The 20,836-nt window shown below is 40.2% G+C and overlaps 1 protein-coding gene across 1 annotated transcript in view; it reads left to right on the top strand.

The window, feature by feature from the left end:
- The window catches only part of ATP8A2 (ATPase phospholipid transporting 8A2), a gene marked incomplete at its 5' end in the record, with an annotated part of 434,715 nt that overhangs the window by 404,287 nt on the left and 9,592 nt on the right, over window positions 1-20,836 (top strand). The window contains one exon of the mRNA XM_018566377.1: window positions 1,368-1,472. Within this exon, the coding sequence (XP_018421879.1) occupies window positions 1,368-1,472 (105 nt within the window). The remainder of the gene's footprint in view (window positions 1-1,367; window positions 1,473-20,836) is intronic.

Here is a 20,836-nt window from a genome sequence, read left to right as displayed (position 1 = left end):
TGAATGAATCTAGCAGCTGCATTCATGATAGACTGAAGGGGGGATAGCCTAGAGGTAGAGGTAAGCCAATGAGGAGGGAGTTGCAATAGTCAAGGACGAGAGCTTAGCCTTCTTGCCTGGTGAACTGCCTATCCTGATCATGCTGGGAGAGTTCTCTGGCACCCAAACAGCTGGAAAGACCTGACACAGAATTTGTAAATCAGAGTCATAAATATGTCAGTTTGTGTGTTATCTTCTGATGATATTTGTAAGAAACAGACAAGTGTCATAACTACAATATACAACTTAATTCCTTTGGGACGATTGAAACCCCTTAAGGACAAAGGCCTTTTTTCATTTTTTGTTTATATGATATAATCCACATTTAAGGCCTGAATTTTACTTAAAACCCCCAAACATTATATATTTTCTGAAAGCCAAGACACTTTAGAATAAAATGGTGGCAGTAGCAAATTGTTATGATGCACGACATTAGCGCAACTTATTATCAAACCTGAAAATTTAGTGAAAAATGCACTTAAGTAAAATGTAGTGCCCCAAAACACAATATAAAACCATTTTTAAAAAAATAAATAGAAAAAATGAGGTTACAACGTGGAAATAGATACCCAACCTGCCCAGGTTAAATTGTGTGCTTCTGTGAAACTGCAACAGTTTTTAGCACCCCAAAACGTCCATACACAACGGTTTAAAAGCCACTTTATCGGAACTTCTACTGTAAAGCTGGCCACCTGCTCTACAAATCTGAACAAAATCCAGGTGGCTAAAAGCCGCCGGGAGTCTGTTTAACCCCTTGAGAATTCATGACGGGATTATCCCATCATGGGTCATAAGGGGGTTAAGAGTGTTAAAGCTATAGAACTTAATGGCATAAGAAAATCCTTACCCCTTAAAATCAAAAAATATACACATTTGGTTTCCAAGAGTGTGATAATTTTTTAATCAATGCAATTAAATAGTTAAGAAAAGCACTAAAGAAAGAAAACGCAGTGATTTGGTGAATGTACATATCTCTGATACAAGAATTAGACAGGAATGTGCTTATCAACAAGGAGAAGAGATACTTTCACCAAAATGCCTGAACCTTCACCAGCCCGACTTCAGCAGTCTGCCCCCTTTGGCTGCTTTTATAAATTAGATGTATATTAAAATAAAATTAATTTTTCACAGTCCCTTCTTAGGAAAAACTTTAAAAAAAAAACGTGAAGAAAGCAGCGGTGGTCAACCCCCTGAAATCTTTCCACCCTAGGCTCCTGCCTCTGTTGCCTTTCTGCAAATCTAGGTCTGACCTTCACATCTCAGGGTCCAGTATCATAACTCGATGTGTGGTGTGAATTGACTGACATATTTTATTATTTTCTCTGCAGGGCCAAGCAGACCTATAATAAAACTCTACTAGAGCAAGTCCAGGAGATCGAGACCCGCTCCAAGGAGATGAGCAAGACTGCCATACGTGATTCCAATGGAAAAAGGTAAAAGAACCACTTCCTGTAGAAACTGTAATTGCATCTAGGTATCAGCAGAAATGCTTTATCAATTTGATGCTTTTATAATTATAATTTTATAATTTTTATATTTTAATATCTTGTATTTTTGCAAATTAAACCAAGTGGACCAGCATGGGGCATTTTGCTATGCCCCATGGCTTCATCCATCTCTATGAGCTAAGGCTGTAGTCAGTAAGATAGAGCACTTGGTAGATCACACCGTCTCTCCTATTATGGACCCTGTGTGTGTTGTAAAGTAGTCACTACTCCAAGCTTGCTCCAGTGATGGACTACAATCTCACGTTTAGTTTACTAATTTGTATTAAAGATATAGTCCATTACGGGAACAAGCTTGGAGTGGCTACTTTACAACACACACAGGGACCATGGAGAAAAAAAGTAGCCACCCTGCAGAAGGAAGGACAGTGTCAGCACCAATTCAGAGATGATTTGAGGATCTACAGCCAAGTGATACACAAATAAGATACATTTTTGTTAATACTTAGAACACTTGAATGCATTTTTAACATTTAACTTCTGAGTTTAGTGTCACTAGTTTGGAGTTATTTATAGAGTCGCAATCAAGATAAGACAAGAATTACAGACTGATACTGATTATCTACCACCCTTAGTTTTCTGCATTGATTACCTCTGTCATCTAAGCACTGCAGTATTATAAGAAATTTTCAATTTACTTATACTTACACCCTTTAGCTGGTTTAGGAATTTTCACTTTAGGCTGATGACTGTAGCATGACCTTTGGAAAATAAGGTTAATTTAGCTAAATTTTTATAAAAAAAACTCCAGCCAATCAGTTATACTTCCTAACTTTGATCATTTGATCATTCCCAGCCAACACATATGCCTACGTTAGGGTGTCATTATCAGTTTCATACTCCTGAAGCAGGACAGTAGTTGGGTTCTTGGCGGTGTAGTTGTGGTGCACTAATGTGTACCAACCCAAAAAAAAAAAGATACTGTTTTGAACAATAAGGGTGCTGAAATTGTTATATAACTCTAAAACTGTATCTACCCTTCAACACGCGGAGAAAACAAGCCCTGTACCTGATATACTCAAATATCGTGTCCATACCCAGTATATCACAGCAGAATAATGGAGGTTCCAATTCCTATTAAGACCTGATAACCTACATGCACAGGAAGAGCAGTGGTAAAATGTGTGGATAGCAGACAAAGGGATTCTAAAGAATTTGTTTAAACAAGAAAACTCCTACCTTTTTTCTTAATGGGCGTATGTTCTCTATTTGAGATACAGATAGTGGTTAGTGGTTCTTCTTTACATAGCTAAAAAGGGCCATGTAGCAACACAGATATTCAGTTTTTATTTAATTAACTATGCAAGGAGATAAATACAAAGCGCAACCCCCAAAGCAACCAATCATAATTTACTTGAATTAAGACAAACCAATGAAAGATCAGTTCTGATTGACTGCTGTGAATACTGCACTTTCCATTGCAGCTTTGCTCTGTGTTATGGCATAAGGCCTCTAGTAGTGTTTATGACCACTGGGACCCTCCACTTCTGTTCATACTGCACAAATTTAAAGACTACTTTAGCACAAACACTGTGGAGGGGTCAGTCCTATGACTGGTCTTTCCCACTTTGGCTCTACCCTCTACTATGTCCTCCCTAGCAATATAATAAGAAAAATTGCAGCCAAAGAAGTTACTCATCCTCTTACTCGCTGCCAATTGTGGCCTTGCTGGGAAGACAGGGAGCTTCCTTACTGCCAAATCCTGACACAGATTCAGCTTTATCTAATCTACCCAAAATGGAGAAATCCATTTGGATTGAATTGCTCTTTAACACGTAGTTAATGTACCGTATATACTCGAGTATAAGCCGTCCCGAATATAAGCCGAGGTACCTAATTTTACCAAAAAAAACTTGGAAAAAGTATTGACCCGAATATAAGCCGAGGGTGGGAAATGAGGCAGCTAATGGTAGATAGATACCAATAAAATTACATTAATATTTATTTAAAAGAAAAATAACCTAGCTCTGTAAGTGGAAAAGGGGGTACAGGGCTACATATCATGTACTACGGATCATTTAACCCATTCATATTAGCAGAGGATAATTGTAAATCTATTGTTCAGTGCACTCTATATGTAGTATATAGTACATGTACATATAGAGTGCCTGCAACAATACATTTACAATGATCCTCTGCTAACATGAATGGGTTAAATGATCCATAGTACAGGGCTACATACAGATCATTTAATACATTCATGTTAGTATCATTGTAAATGTATTGTCTGCACTGTATTAGCAGTATATACTCCATATAGAGTATATACTGCTAATACAGTGCAGACAATACATAATTGGTTACTGTAATAAATCCCCCCAAATCTCCCCTCACTTACTGTGATTCACTGTGCCGGAGCAGGGACGAGTCAGCGGCGCGCTGGTCCAGTGGGAGGAGCTCCAGGTGGGGTCCTAATTTAGTTGACTAGAGGTGCCTGCCCGATAATTACAACCCTACCTGTAGCTCCTTTCGTCTGACCAGCGTGCCGCTGACACATCCCTGCTCCCCTGCTGTACTGGCGCTGCAGGATTTTTTTTCTTTTCTTCTTACTTACCTCGCCGAACATCGCGTCACTGCTGCTCCGGTGGGCGGCGCTCCGAGCGGGGTCATCTGGCAGTCTCCGGCCACCTAAATTAGGACCCGGAGACTGCCAGATGACCCCGCTCGGAGCGCCGCACACCGAGCAGCAGTGACGCGACGCTCGGCGAGGTAAGTAAGAAGACGCGCTGGCGCTGACTCGAGTATAAGTCGAGGGGGGCACTTTTCAGCCAAAAAAATGGGCTGAAAATCTCGGCTTATACTCGAGTATATACGGTAAGTAGAATATAATTTACTATACAGTTATTGACATCTGGTGGTAAATGTAGCATCTTCACTACCTAAAGCAATGACGCCTGCTTGCAATGTCTATCCAGTCCCTATTTATGTTCAATTTTCCCTCGTTTGTAGATTGATTTGGTGCCCTACATTTTTTCCTGCTGTCACATGGATAAAATACAGCACTCCTTTAATCAATGCTATCAAAACAGGCTTATGGGACAGGTCTAGGCGATAAGGTTTGGTGAAATAAATGAGTCTGAAATAAATGTCTGGTAGAGGAACTGTAGAAGTTCTAGTTACACTCTCAAATCTAAAGGGAAAAGCAGTCTAGAACGCATGCATATTAATTATAACTGGATGCTGTTCCTCTTTTGCATGTTTAAAAGACAACGTTGTTTATTAGTCAGTGTTATTCATTAGTCAATTCAATGTAAACAATAACATATTCTAATATATTAATATATTTTATTTGTCAAAATACATGTTTTCAGGGGTTCCACTTTAAGTATTCTGGGAACCTGATAGTTCATACAGCATATCATTCATTTGATATCTTTTCACCCATTGATGTCTGTTATAAATAGGTTGCTTATATATACTAATTTGGTTGATCAGTTATTGAAGAAGTCAGTCAAGGTAATTAATTGATATCTAATTTGTGTAAATATGTTATAATATTTATATTAAAATATAAGTTATTATCTTTACCAATGTATGTATTTATACAAAAAAACTGATGCCTTAGGCTTATTGAGTCCACAACAGAGCCAAACAGACAATAAACAATGACTGACAATCGGAGGTTGATATAACAAAGACAAATTTACTTTGCAAGGGAATTTTAGTTTAGTGAGTTTAGTGAATGTGGTAAAAATTCACTTTGTCAAGATTACCCAATCATGGGCAAGAGAAATAAAAGAAAATGTATTTTTTCTTGCACAGATGCAAGAATTAGATGATGGAAGCCAGCAGTCTTCAGCTCATTGACTAAGTTAAGAGAAAATTCTCTTGCAAAGTGCTACTTCCCTTGCAAAGTGAACAGCCTATTTGCCTTTGGTAAATCAACCTCATGAAGTACAGTATGGTGGTTTATTTACTAAAGGCAAATAGGCTGTTCACTTTGCAGGGGAATTAGCTTAGTGAATGAGCTCTGCTGTCTTATATCATCCAATCATTTGCAAGCAAAAATAGTTTTTTTTTTTGCACATGATTGGTTTGTCACCACATTCACTAAGTTAAAGAAAAGTCCCTTGCAAAGTGAACAGCCTATTTGCCTTATTAAATGAACCCGAGCTGAAGGAAAGGCAATGAATGACTACAAATTGATAAGGAGCATGAATCGTCAATAGAGAGAGCAAGACAGTGTAGGAACCGAGCAGAGCTGCACAGGCAGGCAAGCCAGAGTGCAAACACAGGACCGAGGGGAGACGGGGGTAACAGATAAGGGCGCAAACACCATAGCAGGCCACACTGAGAGAAAGACAGAGACAGAAACCAAATTAACTAGTGCAAGGGAGAATGGAAGTGGAGATGGGTTGCAGCAGGTAAGAAATACAGAATGATGGGCAGGAAACATACAAAACACAGCAAAGGGGTGCAAAGGGAGATAGTGCAGAGGAAGAAACAGTATACAACATGCACCTAACCCATGAGGGTTATGCGTTAAGCAGCTTATTCACTTTGAATAGCCCCTAACAATCCTTAACACACAATAGCGCACTGATACCACTTTTGGGCAAGGCAGTTCAACACAATTCCCAGAGCATTCACATCTGAGCATTGAGGTGGGCTGCAGCACGTATGTAATAGTCTGTACCGTTGCATTCAGAATGAATGCATCACAATGCACAGATATGCGTTAATGTGCATTTTGATAAGTCTTGTTAAAATGCGGGTTTTAACCGATATTACCACAATCACATTTATATGAATCCAGGCTAGGTTATCGGTTATCCCTGGACATGAAGGGGTAATGTCTTCTTCCCTTACCACATTAAGGTGTGTCTGAACCCAAGGGTAAAAAATAATATATTACAGCTTACCAGCCCTTAGATATGATGGCTGCATTCATTTTCTTTTTTATGCTAAGTATAATTTGTGCAAGAACAAAAAAAAAACTGCTGATCCTGATAGAAATCCAGTGCCCCTGTCACTTCCTGTGCACATTGGAATCTCAATTAATGTTAATCAGCTTTCCAAGCTATCTCCTGTGAACTACACAACTTCTCCTCCCTATCAGGAGAGAAGCACAGGATGACAACACTGCTCTTCCATAGATACAGTACAGTGAGTGAGCTTTGTCACTCGCATACAGAAAGTATGTTACCGACAGGATCACGGGGTGAAAATAAGGGAAAACAGCCTGAAAAATGGAAACTATGCAGACAACAAATCTAAGGACTGGTACAATGCAATATACAATTCTTTTTGTTTTTGGTTCAGATACACTTTAATTTAGTGATATATTGGCTGGCTAATAGGCCTGTCCTCACCTGCTGGCTGCTTATGAACGCAAAGACTTTCAACAGCTGGCCCCTCCACTGACAACTGTAGATGTATAGCTCTTATTACCTGATATTTTCTGCACAGCTACCATTGTATGTATATTGAATGTATACCCTGCTGTCAACTGTTACAGAATATGATGTTGCTATATGAATTACTACTACTACTAATAATAATAATAATAACCAATATTAATATGGGTCAGGGGACTGGGACACTCTTCCTCTGTGAATGTCTATCATGTTTCACAAAATTGCGCTTCATGTGTCAAAAGTGACTTAAAGGACGGTAGAGGTCTTCCTCTGTTAAAAAATGGAACTGGGAATGTCACTGTTATTGTGGGTTTCCTTTTTGTCACTTTTGAGGTATGAATATGTCTGGCTTCTCCCTTACTAACACATATAATAATGTGCAGTGTTTTGCTTTAAATTGCATTCTCATCGCAATCTTCATTTATATCCCATGCAGCTTGACCTCATATGTAGAAGGCATGAATAGATATGATGTAAGCAATCCACCTCTCTTCTCCCCCCTTTTCCCAGAACACCACCCCTCCTCTTCTCTTCTAATTACTGCCAGATCCACTGGGTGGTCCAACTGTGAACTAGATAATGGTGGAGTGCTTAAATCTTCTAGAGTTTGTCGTGCATGTCATGGTGTGGCCTCTTGAGTGTTCTTCAGAGCCGTGCTCCTCCTTTCATCTGCTGTGTGTGCATCTTGGCCCTTTCACACCTGCCTCAATTGTGCATGTCTCTGGGGAGGGGGGCTTGCAGTCTGGAGAATTGAGTGCTGTAGTGGGTTTTTCTTCTAAAGCTTGTTTGTGTTTCAAATCTGCACCCCCACTGCTCTCATGGAGTGTGTTTATCTGTGTAATAACCCACTCGTTCTCCAGTCCTGCTGGGCACCTCCTGCCAGTTGCTGTGATAATTCTGTTTGCTTAGAAATGCCTTTACTCAAGTGAGTAACCAGAATCTCTTTGTTTCCAATAAAATCCTTCCACATTTATGAGAAACTTCCCTGGAGAGACAAGGCTAATGCCAAGTAAAAGAATAACCGCTTTTTGTCAAATTTTATGACATGTCACACTGTTGTGGGTAAATATCTCTCTCCAAAAGAAGAAAGAACTTCTGGGTAGATCTTGCTTTTTACTTGACAAGCTTGTAAGCCCCTGGTGTCTAGCGTGTGACCCAAAGATATCAGGTGGTCCTTTCGTACTTGTTGTGTGGCCCTCAGGCCCATGCTGTAAGTAATGGCACTGAGAGCATTGATTTGTAAATGAACTGTAATGGGGGTGATACCTAAAGCTGGTCATACAGTACGTGAATTTCATCAAGAACCTTCCAAAATTTGCACAGTGAGTGCCGCTGTTGGCACCGTTCCAGCTGACATCCCTCAATCAGAAGACCGAAGTTGCCGGATGGAAAATCTTTGGCCGAATGGAACTTCCATGTTTGTAAGCGTGGATAAAGGAATCTGTTATATTTTTTTCATTCAGCCCCGAGGTTCAAGAAAGAAAATATAACAGTGTATGGCCAGCTTAATAGTCCTATGTAACATGCTCCCAGTCTCTAACTGTATTTTCAGCATGTCTTCATTCTCCATTGACACCTACCATGCCTGCAGTCTCCAACCATATCCTGTAGTATTTCTGCAGTCCCTGACAGTCTTCTGTGCTGTTATATATTATATACTAAAGATTATGTACAGCTCCTTGGCGATGTCAGGGGGCCACAGTTAAGACCCCCTCTACCTAGTAATTTGACCACTGCTAATGTAAGTGAATGCCCCAGAAGTTCCCTACACTGGAGTACAAAGCACAGGTATGGAGAAAAGTACACTGGTCGTGGGTGTAAGCTTATATGATGTGAATAGCAATGAAATTAATGTTTCTGGCCTTGCCTGCTTATCCCTTCAAAAACCATTTTCAGTGACCTGCTACCTCCACATCGCTTGGTGCTGTCATATGCAAATTTTACTTCCTAGCATGCCTACCTGCTTTGCTTGTGGCACATCATTATGATGAGCAGCTGTAGTGCCCACCAGTAAAGCGCGGGAGGTGGGTAGGGGCAGCTCTCAAAGCTAGGAAGAATGCTAGGAAGAATCAAGATTTGCATATGGGAATGGGTGCGGGGTCACCAAGTCATGGTGTGCATGTCAGAACTACTACTTAGGTTTATGAGTGCATTTATTTCAGGGGAGGAACAGTAAGCTGACAGTTTTTCTCCCCAAAATGTGTTGACCTTGAGTGTCTGCTGGAGTCTAAAACGCTCAAAGATATTCTACTTATTATGCGATCCTTACAAAATGTGTCCAGAACAGGCAACAATCATTTTACATCTGAAGGTACCTGTAGTATATGCAGTAACACCTGTGTATGTATTTCCTGTGAACTGCCCAGACAGAGGTAAAGAAAAGCAGGATGACAGGAAGACAATGCACTACAAAGAACCACACAATACAGTATAGTGCAGACAAAACCTGCTAAAGTCATTCTAACTGTTCCTCTGTGCTGGAGCATCCAATATCGCTTTGTTAATTATGGAAACAACTCCTGTTATGCTTGTTTCCAAAGAACACTTATGGGAACCACATTATACAAAAGGTGAGCAAATATTCAGAAAGCAGCTTGTGATTACAAGTCCTACTCCATGTCCACAGATTACCTGCTACATTGAAAGCGGTCTTTGAAGTTGCCTTTCCTCAGCGGATTGCTGCTCAAATCACAAGTGGAGGTGTGTTACTGGAGATGAAAGGGAACCTTCTATTCCCTTCTCTTTCCCTGGGATAATAGAACACAACCAGGAATAACTTCATTATCATTTCGAGGCTAAGAAAACCCTCAAAGTGATCTTATGTGTGTTCAAAAAAAGGATGTAATGAAATACAGATATACAAAAAGATTCGTACACCTGGCTTTTCACGTATACATTTTTTTCTACAGGTTTGTTTTCTGTACTGTTTCATTTTTTTAATATTTCTAATGAGATTTGCTTTTTCACATTGTTTTTTGTGCAGATGTGTCTATGGGCTTACATAGGCATGCTTGCATACAGTAAGTAAATTAAAACAGATGTTGGGCTACCAACAGTAAACAAGCTATAGACATGAAAATAGCATTGCCGATTTGGCCCTTTTTGGCAGGATTGGGTGCACCAGAAGATGTCCCTGGTTGACATTAAAGGTTCTCACACAATCAAAACTGGAGCAGTCAGAATCTGGAGCAGCTGTGCACAGTAACCAATCAGCTTCTGCTTTATTTTAAAATCTTAACTGAACAAACTGAAGAGAGAAGCTGATTGATCGCCATAGGCAACTGCTTTAGCCAATAATTATTGTTGTTTCAACCAGACAAGCCAAGGTTTAAGATGTCTCCTCCCTGTATATCTTCCTGCTTCCACAGCACAATGCTGGGGGAATCTGCAGAAACATGATAATGCACATAATCAGCCTGAAAGACCTCCTTCAACTGTTAGATCGTGCCTGCATATCCAGCAACCATCCCAGGTCTATGGCCACCTTTAAAGGGTCACTATTGTTTTTTTTCCAATGTACAAACATTTTGAGTCATCATTGTAATGTTCACAGTTTGACATACTTGCTGCACCATATTTCCATTAGTATATTTCACATGCCAATTTGTAGATTCTGATTCTTCTGGGCATATGTGTGATAGACTGGGCAGTAGGAACCTTGGTCAGTGACTACTGAGGTGATAGAAAGATAAGCCTCCAGGAAATTGTATTGTTTTCAATCAGTGTGAGGAGACTAATAGAGCTGAAGTGAGCAATGTTAGGCACTGTAATGCACAAACACTGTTCAGTGCAGAAGAAGAAAGTACATATGTAATGGTCACATGTGGCTGTTCTCCATATGCTTTAACAATCATTAGTAATCAGGGGCATAGGAACAGGGTTTGCAAGTGGTGGGAGCACAGGGACAATCCCTTCCCTCCATTGGTCCTCAGTTTACACAGGGGCCCCTTCAACCGTAGCAGTTCCACTGTTGATATTCTGATCTACATTAGGCTAATTAGTTACACATATATATCTTGTGATATACTGTATATGTGAAAGAAAAATGAAGAAACATAGAAAATAGAACTCAGCAACATAGAGAAATGAAGAAACAATGTAAGGCCCCTTGTACTTATAATGTATATGATCTGAGCATCACTGGCCACAACAATAACAGGAGGGCAGAAGACAACTGACAGCAACAACGAGCATTAGAAAGCATGGTGGATGAGCGGTGCTGGCAATGCAGTGCTAAGGTCTTGCCTTTAGTGTTCTCTATAAAGTGCTGCAGAATGTGCTGGCTTTATATAAATGAAATGAATAAACTTATTTTGTAGTGTCAGTCCCAGAGATCTTTAACCACTTCAAGACCAGGTGTTTAGACCCCCTTCCTGGCCAGGCCATTTTTCAGTATTCAGCGCTGCGGTACTTTGACTGACATTTATTCCGTCATGCAACGCTGTACTGAAATTAATTTTATATAATTTTTTGGGGACAGATAGAGCTTTCTTTTGGTGGTATTTAATCACCACTACGGGTTTTATTTTTTACTTTAATTAGGAAAAATTACTGAAAATTTTGAATTTTTTTTTTTTACATTATGTTAGGAAACATTTATTATTACCCACTTTTTTGGTAAAATACAAAAGTCGGGGTCACGTCGGGTAAATAGACACCAAACATGTCAAGCTTTAAAATTGCGCGCACCCGCGACATCGCAGAAAACTACCATACCCAAAATTGGCCATAGGCGACACTTTTAAAGCTTTTACCGCTCATCAGTTTAGTGTTATCAGTGATTGATGGCCATAGAATTATTGCTCTCACTTCGACGTTCGCGGCGATATGTAACATGTGCGGCGTAATGGGCGCAATCGTCTTTATGCACGTATGCACCCCCGAAGCATGTTTGCATCCGTGTATGTATGGGTGGGGACTTCAAAAAAAAAAAAAAAGTATTATTTTTTATGTGTAATTTTTTTTTTTCCTATTTTTTTTTCCCACTAAACTTTATTGCTATCACATACGGGGGCTAATAAAACCCCCCTATGTGTGACAGGTCTATCGCACATGTCTACTTCCACATTCTTTCAGAGGAGAGGGGACCGGAGGGAGCTCGTGTAACGATCTCCCTCTGATCCCCTGTGACACAGGCGCCATGCCGATTCCGGGCTCGCACCGTGCACAGTGGAGCCCGGGATCAGCGGGACAACGGCAGGGGGGGGACAGCGGAGGGGGGGGCGCACCGATCGTTACCACATACAAGCGATCCGCTGGATGTACAGGCGGCGGATCGCTTGTATGTTAACAGGCATCGCTGCCTGTTTTTAAATTTTGGCCATTTCCCGCTCGCGCGCGCGGGGGGGCGTGTCTGAGCGGACGTCTAAAGACGCCCGCTCAGATCTAGAGAGCTCCCGGCCGGCCGTTTTTTTACTACGGCCGGCCCGGAGGTAGTTAAACATGTTTAAATTGGCTATGACTATTAAATTATAATTTCCTTCCTAATGTGTGCATTCCAAAATTAAGAATGTCACGTCACGTAAAAATTACATAAAAATACTCTGGTGTTAGGTATGCGGCAATCACAAAGTGGTTGGTGAGAAATGGATTAGGAAATGGGTCAATGCACTTTCTTGATCGTTGAGGGACACAAGATATTCATAGACAACTGGGTTATATTACTGCTTATAGGGGAATTAGGTAAGATAACCCCAACATGCCACAAGTTTTTTGCCAGTATCGTAGCAAAACATTTCTTTGTTACTGTGGAGCCAAGAGTGCTCCTGGACTGGCCAACCACCACTACTGAAAGCATTCACTAGGTGATGAATCACCCCTACCAATGATTTCCTGCCATAACAAACATTGAATATTCATGTAGTGGCATTCAAGAGACTGGCAACACTTCCAGGTTCCTTTGTCCCTTGACAGGCCCTGCCCTGTAATCCTTTCTATGTCAGCTCCATTTAACAAACCATGGGCTATCCACCCAATATGTCCTATTGGATAGTGCATGCTTCATTTGTAGAGGTTTTCACATGCAGAGATTTTAGTGAGATTTGAGATTTTAGTGACTGAGTTTGCATATACTTTAGGTTTTTTTAATCTGTGTCCCTGCTGCGGAGCGTTCTCCAATTCTTGCATCTGTGACACATTCAAAAATAAAGGAATCCTTCCCAATGAGGACAACAGCAATAATATCCTGTAAATGGCATGCATGAATGGTTGGGCTCATGACCCTAATTGGGCAGTTTAGTACTAAACGGTATGGGGGACAATCCTGTTTTGTCAGTGGAGTAGACAGGGCCAGTAGTCATTACCAGCTCCACTACACCATGGTCAAAAATGGACACCTGACCATTAAATCCTCAGTATCACAAGAAGAACAATGATGTCCTGGATAGGTTTTCTAACCTCGTGGTATGGTCGGTTGGAGTTCATACAAAGGGCCCACAGACATCAGATTGTTGCCATTCCAGTCGGAAAACAGCCGAATCCCCCTTCTCTGGGTAGTTAGAGTTGATGTTTCTTTATGTCAGATGTAATCTGATGTTCCAGCTGTAGTTGCTTTGTTTAGTACTATCTGCACTCTAGACACTGTGTCACCACCAGCCTACCATGTTGGCAGCCGTTTCCCAGGCTACAGCTTATCTATCATGCTGTCTGTTTAGAGCCTTTCAGTACCTTCAAGACCCCTCTAAAGGGCCCTTTTCCTGATAAGTCTATTTTGTAAGGAATTTCTCAAAATGCTCTTAGCCTGATCTCATCTTGTCATAGTCTGCCGTTCTTTTATTCTCATGCTTACCTCCAAAAATGTCAATGAATTAGGTGACGTATGCAAGACAATTGCTACAATGAAAGAAACATTTTCATTTACAGGAGATAAATCTGAAAATATAATATAAATTCATACATAGAACAGACTCTCAGCCTATCATTTTGTATCCATTATAATCAGAACACAATTTAATAAGAATATCATTTTATCAAGCCCATCCTTTTGAGAGGCTACTTGGGACTGTCCTACCAAAACAGAGACTGTTAGGATATCTACTTGTAATGCTTACATTATTATTAATTAATAAAGCAGAAATGTATTTCTAATGTTTTTTTATGGAGTGAAGCTATTACTCTCTGTGTAGGTAATGTTATTACGTGTGACATGTCCTATCTCTAGGTATAAGTTACATTGTACATGATCAAAATCCCGTGTTCTCAGTGTAGTTTGTAACTCTGATTTAAATGCGAAATAAATGAAAAAGGTAGCTACCCTCTTCCCTTGCAAGTTTGACTCTGATTTCCCTGTGAAAATTAGAGAAGCAAAGTAACAAAACAACCTTGATTCAAAGTTTAATTGTTTATGTTGATAGTAGAGGAAATATAATTTTCAAACCAAAAATAAACAATTTGTCAGGCCGAAACCAAAACCGAAAATAATTTTTTTTTCTAACCTTTTTAAAATTATTTTCTGTATATATTTTTCTTTCTTTCATTTTTTTTTATTGTCGAGGGCTCTGTCGAAATATCAGGCGTCTAAGCAGACCCCTGATATTTTTCCTTTTGAAATAGAAAAAGCCCCTCCAGCCCCTGTTATGAATGAACAGGAAGCCTATATTCTGAGTGCTCTTGTCAATGTATAAACTGTGGATAAGGTATGAGTTACTATGTGCACAATCATTAATGAACAGGAAGTGATGTAAAGCACTTCCTGTTCATTTATAATTGGGGACACAGTGAACATACTATGTCAATTATTTACAAACACTCAGTGATCAGCTGATCGCTTAGTGCTTGTAACTGCTCTCCATCCTGACTCGCTGTCACAGGAGGGTGAGTGGGCGGTGCGGGGAGGAGAGCTCGTCCTCCTGTGTTAACACTGACAGCGCTTACCTCCCCGCTCAGCCTCCTGACAGTTTATCTCCTCCCCGCTGGGTGCTGCTTGGTGCCAGAGGGGATACAGAGAGGCACCCAGCAGGGAGGAGAGAAACTAGAGATGCACCGCATTTTGGGCCAAAAAATTGTACTTTCCCATTTTGCCCAAAGTACCATTTTCGGCCGGTACGTTTCATCAGACGAAATTTCGGTGCTTCCCTAAGTTATTGTTTTCATTTGCATTAAAATAGGCGCATTTTCTTGTTGTATATGCTGGCTTTGTTTCTTGCATATTAATGATGCGGTAATGTGCAAAACTAGGACCTAAGATAAAAGCATGGTAATAATGATAATAATTATAGTAGGGTTGTAAACTTTGTAATAAAGAACAAAATGCTTAGTTATTGGAAATGCACTGTGCATGTATATATATATATATACACACAGATACTTACTGCTTGTAAAAATATTTGAAAGAGATACCCCAATAATGTATTAATTTGTTGTTTCCAGAATTATCAATCAAATATCATGGCTGCCTGAATAGATCAGTAAGCAGTGGAATAGTACTGGGCCCTCTCTTTTTTGGGCCCCATAGCACTAATGTAATCTGCTACATCACCATTTGCTACTGCACAGTGAACAGAAAAAATACTGACTGTACTGCAGGACGGAGTGTGAGCATATCCTAAAACTGGTAGAAAAGCCAACTTGTGACGTGACAAATGGTATTTATAGGACTCATGGTCTGCACTGCCAGTTCTTTACTGACCCTTGATGTTCCTGGAAAAACACAAGCCTTCTCATACCCCTTCCATTTGCAGCTAAGCAGTTCTGTTAATTAGAGTTATTACATGTTCAGTTTCAGATCTAACCAAATTGATCTTGCAACAGATGTGTCTTGTTTACACATGTATAATTGGTAGGGAGCTGGGTGATTGATTGGGACCATTCACAGATGCAGAAATAAGGATCATTTGTACCTGGAAAACAAAGTTTATACTTGAGTTACATGCATGCAATGTTCTTTGTTAATGATTCTCAAAAAAGTAAATAAATTAGGAAGAGTTTTTTTTTTTAAAGCGGGAAGATTTTCTTGTAGTGTGGGTATTAATGAATAAATAATATAACAGTTGTTTTTAGGTCTAATAGAAAGATATTATGTCTTTTCAGTGAACAGTTATTTATTTATATACGGTATTATATAGGATTTATATAGCGCCAACAGTTTGCACAGCGCTTTACAATATAAAGAGGACATAAGAATTACAATACAATTTAAGACAAGATGGTAAGGAGGGCCCTGCCCGTGAGAGATTACAATCTAAAAGGGAGGGGCAAGTGATGCATGAGGAGGTAGCTGCGTGGGGATGAATTGTTTGAGAAAGTGATGGTTCAGTGGTTAGGTTTAGGTAGAATAAGCTTCCCTGAAGAGATGAGTTTATAGGGATTGCCTAAAGGCAATCACAGTTGGAAATAGACAGATTTGGGTAAGGAGTTTCAGAGGGTGGGAGAGACTGTAGAAAAGTCCCGGAGGCGATCATAGGAGGAGTTGACGAGGGAGCTAGAGAGCAGGAGGTATTTGAAATAGCGTAGGGAACGGTTAGGGTGATACTTTGAGACCAGGTTTGAGATGTAGCCCGGGGCGGAGTTGTGGATGGCTTTATAAGCGGTTGTTAATATTTTGAATTTTATCCTTTGGGTGATTGGAAGCCAGTGCAGGGATTGACAGAGGGGGGCTGCAGACACTGAGCGGTTGGTTAGGTGGATGGGTCTAGCAGCATTCATGATAGACTGAAGAGGGAGTTGCAATGGTCAAGACGAGAGATAACAAGTGAGTGGATGAGTAGCTTTGCAGTTTCATTGGTTAAGAAGGGGCTTATTTTGGAGATATTATGAAGGTGAAGGCGGCAGGATTTGGATAGTGATTGGATGTGGTGCAGAAAGGTGAGGTCCGAGTCAAGGATGACACCTAGCTCTCTGGCATGGGGGAAGGATTGTTAATTGTGTTATCAATCTCAAGGGAAAAGTTGGGGGAAGGTGCACGGGGGGAGGAAATTTCATGAGCTCAGTTTTTGAAAGGTTGAGTTCTAAGAAGTGTTGCGACATCCAGACTGATATGTCATTTAGTAGATTGGTGACACGCAAGGACACTGAGGGGGAGAGTTGTGGAGTAGAAAGATATATGTGAGTGTCATCGTCCTAGAGATGGTATTGGAAGCCATGTGAGGTTAATAACTGACCAAAGGAGGAGATGTAGATAGAGAAGAGAAGGGGTCCAAGGACAGAGCCTTGGGGGACTCCTACAGGAAGAGGAGGGGGGGGAGTTAGAGTTGTTGGTGAATTTATTTTTGAAATATTTACTAGAAAATAAGCTTTAGTGTCAATTTTGAAAACCACCACACAGCAAAAAGTACAAAATGTTTTACAATTTAACATTTTTAACTAAGATACATTTATTGTGTGTTTTCAATAAAGAAAATAACAAAGATCTTCAGCTCTTTTTTTCCTCCAAATTGCTCAGAGCGTTTACAAGGATAAGGACTCTCTACCCGCTTTTTCTTAAAGTAATTGGGTTTGGTTGGCTATTGCACACTGGGAAAGCTTATGCTGTATCATGGGGGAAAGAAAAGAAACTCACATATTCCTCCATAGAAATACCACATACAGGAACGAGGGTGCAATAAATTGAACCTGTTGCTCAGCATGGGCATTGTATAGGTTCACTTTTTGGACTGTTTGCAAACTAAGCTCGGATAGTTTTCGTTGAGAATGAAGTAGGTATTCAGGCAGCAGATAGAGTCTAGTCTTGCATTATGTGGCGTGGCACTAACCACATAGCAAAATAGTTGCAGGTACTGAAATGTACAATGTAATACAAAGTTTACTTTTGACTCTGCCATTTTGAATTCAGCGTGGAGGCACAGAACAGCATTAAGAGGTCTCAACACTATACAGTTTGCTGCTGCTTATTATTACCCTATTTCCCCTTATTACCCTGCAGTGGCATTATGCATTTAAGACTGTACATTGTAGATTGTCTTATTTTGCTCCTTATCACTGTGATCTTGCTTATTGTGTATTCTACAAATATTTTGTAGACTGGCCACATATCCAGGGGATGAATTAATGAATATCGGTGAGAAATGAAATTTTGCTTCCTGGTTTATCAGGTCTGAGTTCCTTATGAATTAGCAGGCTACATTCTAGTAAACACTGGTTTAACTTACAAAATGGCTTCTGACAACAGGCTTTACTCCACTTAGCTTTAGTTCACAAATACTTACAGAAGATATACTGTGTGTTAATGTGAGTTTTTTTCACTATAGAAAACATGGCTGTTTGTTCCTTTTTGTTGCTTTGAAGGGGTTTTAATGCCAGGCTTGGATTAAAGAGCCGTCACCATTTCTTTCGTTCTCTCTTCTTGTCCTTTTTAATAAGGGACACAATTACTTGTGAGATTCCCTTTCACTTAAGTGGTTTTGTGCAGAGCTTTAAAGCTGCTCCACGGCTTGATTAAGAGGGCCTGCATGACTAGCCTGGCCCTTGTACTAAGGTATGTTACTTATCTCCTCTTCCTTTCTACTTCACCAATGAATACAGATGCCTATCTAGTCATTTCAATAGCCATGACCCCAGCATTGACCAGTCAGCTCGTATTATAGGCCCGATTACTCAATGGCCCTCTTGAATGCACAGAGAGAGCATAGTAATGGAGAACTTGTTGCAAACAAACCAGGAAATCTAATGCTGCAGCCTCCCCACTTCAAACCTGCATGAGAGTATTGTCTGAAGCCATTCTTCAACATGCCTGAAAAATCAGCGGTTCAGGGCTCTGAACATCCTTGTTTGTGCTTATATTTTAATTTCTGCAGTCTCTGCAACAAACACTAAAATTATAGGTTATAATAAGAGACTCATTAAAGACAAACAGGACAAAAAGTACAAGAACAGATGTACATACCTCCAAGTTTATGAGATGGGAAAGAGGGTTGCATATCATTAGTATTTGTAAACTGCAGCCAAACAGCTAAATACACAATTAAAATACATTCACATGAACTGAATTTTACCAGCCAAAATACTTTCTGTAATTCTGTGCAGCAAGTTGCTATTAAGACATCTCTGTAACACTGTATAACCAGAGGTTGACAACAGTACTCAAAGCTTGCAGATTGCTAATTGGACTATAGCTGAGATCCTTCTTTTGCACCCCCCTCTCCTGTAATCCTGCCCAAGCACCTCCCTTTGTAGCTCCTCCAAGCGCCTTTTAGGAATGCAGAATTGTGTAATGAAGTAGAGCCTGATAGGCTCACAGTGGTGGCACTCCCACTTTCTGCCTGATTTCTGGTGTGGAGAGCAATTTGAGAAGTTAGCCATTTAAGAACTGAGAATTAGTTTTAAAACTGCACTGCAGTATTAGTTCTCTGCTGCAGTGCTGTTTTAAAATGGTGATGCTTTTAAACAGCCAGTCCTGGTGGGTTATTGTACTTGTAGGCTAAGTGACAGTAATATCCAAAGAAAAGTGCTAAACCCAGTATCTGAATCGGTCGACACCTGGCCTTTGGATCCTGCTACAGAGGGCACTATAAATGCTTTCGCATTGTGGTTAAAATTTAAGTCTAGGCAAAACCTTTTATTTTAGTACTGGGTAGACTGGAAAAGGAGTAGAACCTCTGTGGGGTTGTTATTACTATCTGGGGTTCTAATAGAAATATTTCCCCTCTACTACTGTTTCTTACATTCAAATTGCTAATAAATAAATGTCTCTATTTAGGCAGTTCAGTGGCTGCTGTAGAGAATGCTGCTGAAAGTACTTGTACTCAGGTTGCCTGCATGTGTTTAGTTAACAAGAGTTGGAGGTGGTGATAGGGTCTCTTTAAGTGTTTAAAAAGCAACTTCTCTCTGCCCAAAGTTTTCTCCTGCTGCCCCTCTTGCACATCGCCATCTTGAGAGACTGTATCTTAAAGTACTTTGCACCAGTTAGAGACCTACGACAGATTCCTGCACATGCGCATATGCATGGATCTCATCTCCTGGGATTTTTCTGAGCAGCACAATGGCTTAGTGAAGAAGTGCTTAGGCTCTTCTGCCTTGTTCAAATCCTGACCAGGATGCTATATGCCTGGAGTTTGCATGTTCTCCCTGTGCTTGAGTTAGTTTCCTCCCATGCTCCAAAGACATGCTGTTAGGTTAATTAGATTCTGTCTAAATTGGTCCTAGTATGTATGCATGTGAGATCGGGATTGTAAGGTTCTTGAGGGCAGGGCCAGCTGTAAATTATTAGTATGCAAGGTGTGTCAATGTTCCAGAAGGGAGTGCCTAGGTGAGAAAGAAGCAAATGTTGGGCTGCAGCACAAATATCCATACTAAATGTATCTTTTAATGGGTGAAGGCCCACTTCAATATACTGTAAATATACATTTTAGGTAATACTAGCTGGTCAGGTTGGTGACTATCATGTTATATCTGTGTGTGTATTTTATATATCTGCTGCTATATACCGTGCAGTACTGTAATGTGCCTCAGCTCATAATACAATGCCATGTCTTAGTTGCCTTCACAGCAGTTGGCTAGATAGAAGCACCCATGCAGGGGAGGTGGCGCTAGCAGTCTGGATACTGCTAGAGATTGAGGAAATAAAAAAAAGAAAGAGTAAAAGAATATTTTGTTATAGTAAGTGTGGCCCCCATAAACCAGAAAATGAAAAAAAAACCTAAGGTTTAATGTCACTTTAAGTGAACCTGTGCTTTGCCCATGCACGACATAGCAACAGGCACACTTTAATCCAAACCAGCAGCATATAATTACCTTCTTTTAACTGCACCGCAGCTCTTTTCAGCTGCTAGGAATGATGGAAAGTCCTATGTAAGCTATGAGTTTATGTATTGTTGCTTAAACAGGTCTATGGACCCCATGTGACAACATTGATTGGCCAAGCGCTGTCAGATATAGTAAGTTATATGATCCTCTATATCTGGAAATATGAGTATTTTCTTGAGCTCCTGGCTCTGAATGGAGTAGCATTGGAGAGAAGGAAAAGTTGGTATAATCATGAGGGCATGGAAGATTAAATCAAAC

Source organism: Nanorana parkeri, unplaced genomic scaffold (assembly GCF_000935625.1).
Source record: "Nanorana parkeri isolate BGI_ZX_2015 unplaced genomic scaffold, ASM93562v1 scaffold945, whole genome shotgun sequence".
Taxonomy (NCBI): Eukaryota; Metazoa; Chordata; class Amphibia; order Anura; family Dicroglossidae; genus Nanorana; species Nanorana parkeri.
This window is presented reverse-complemented; position numbering and strand designations above follow the sequence as displayed.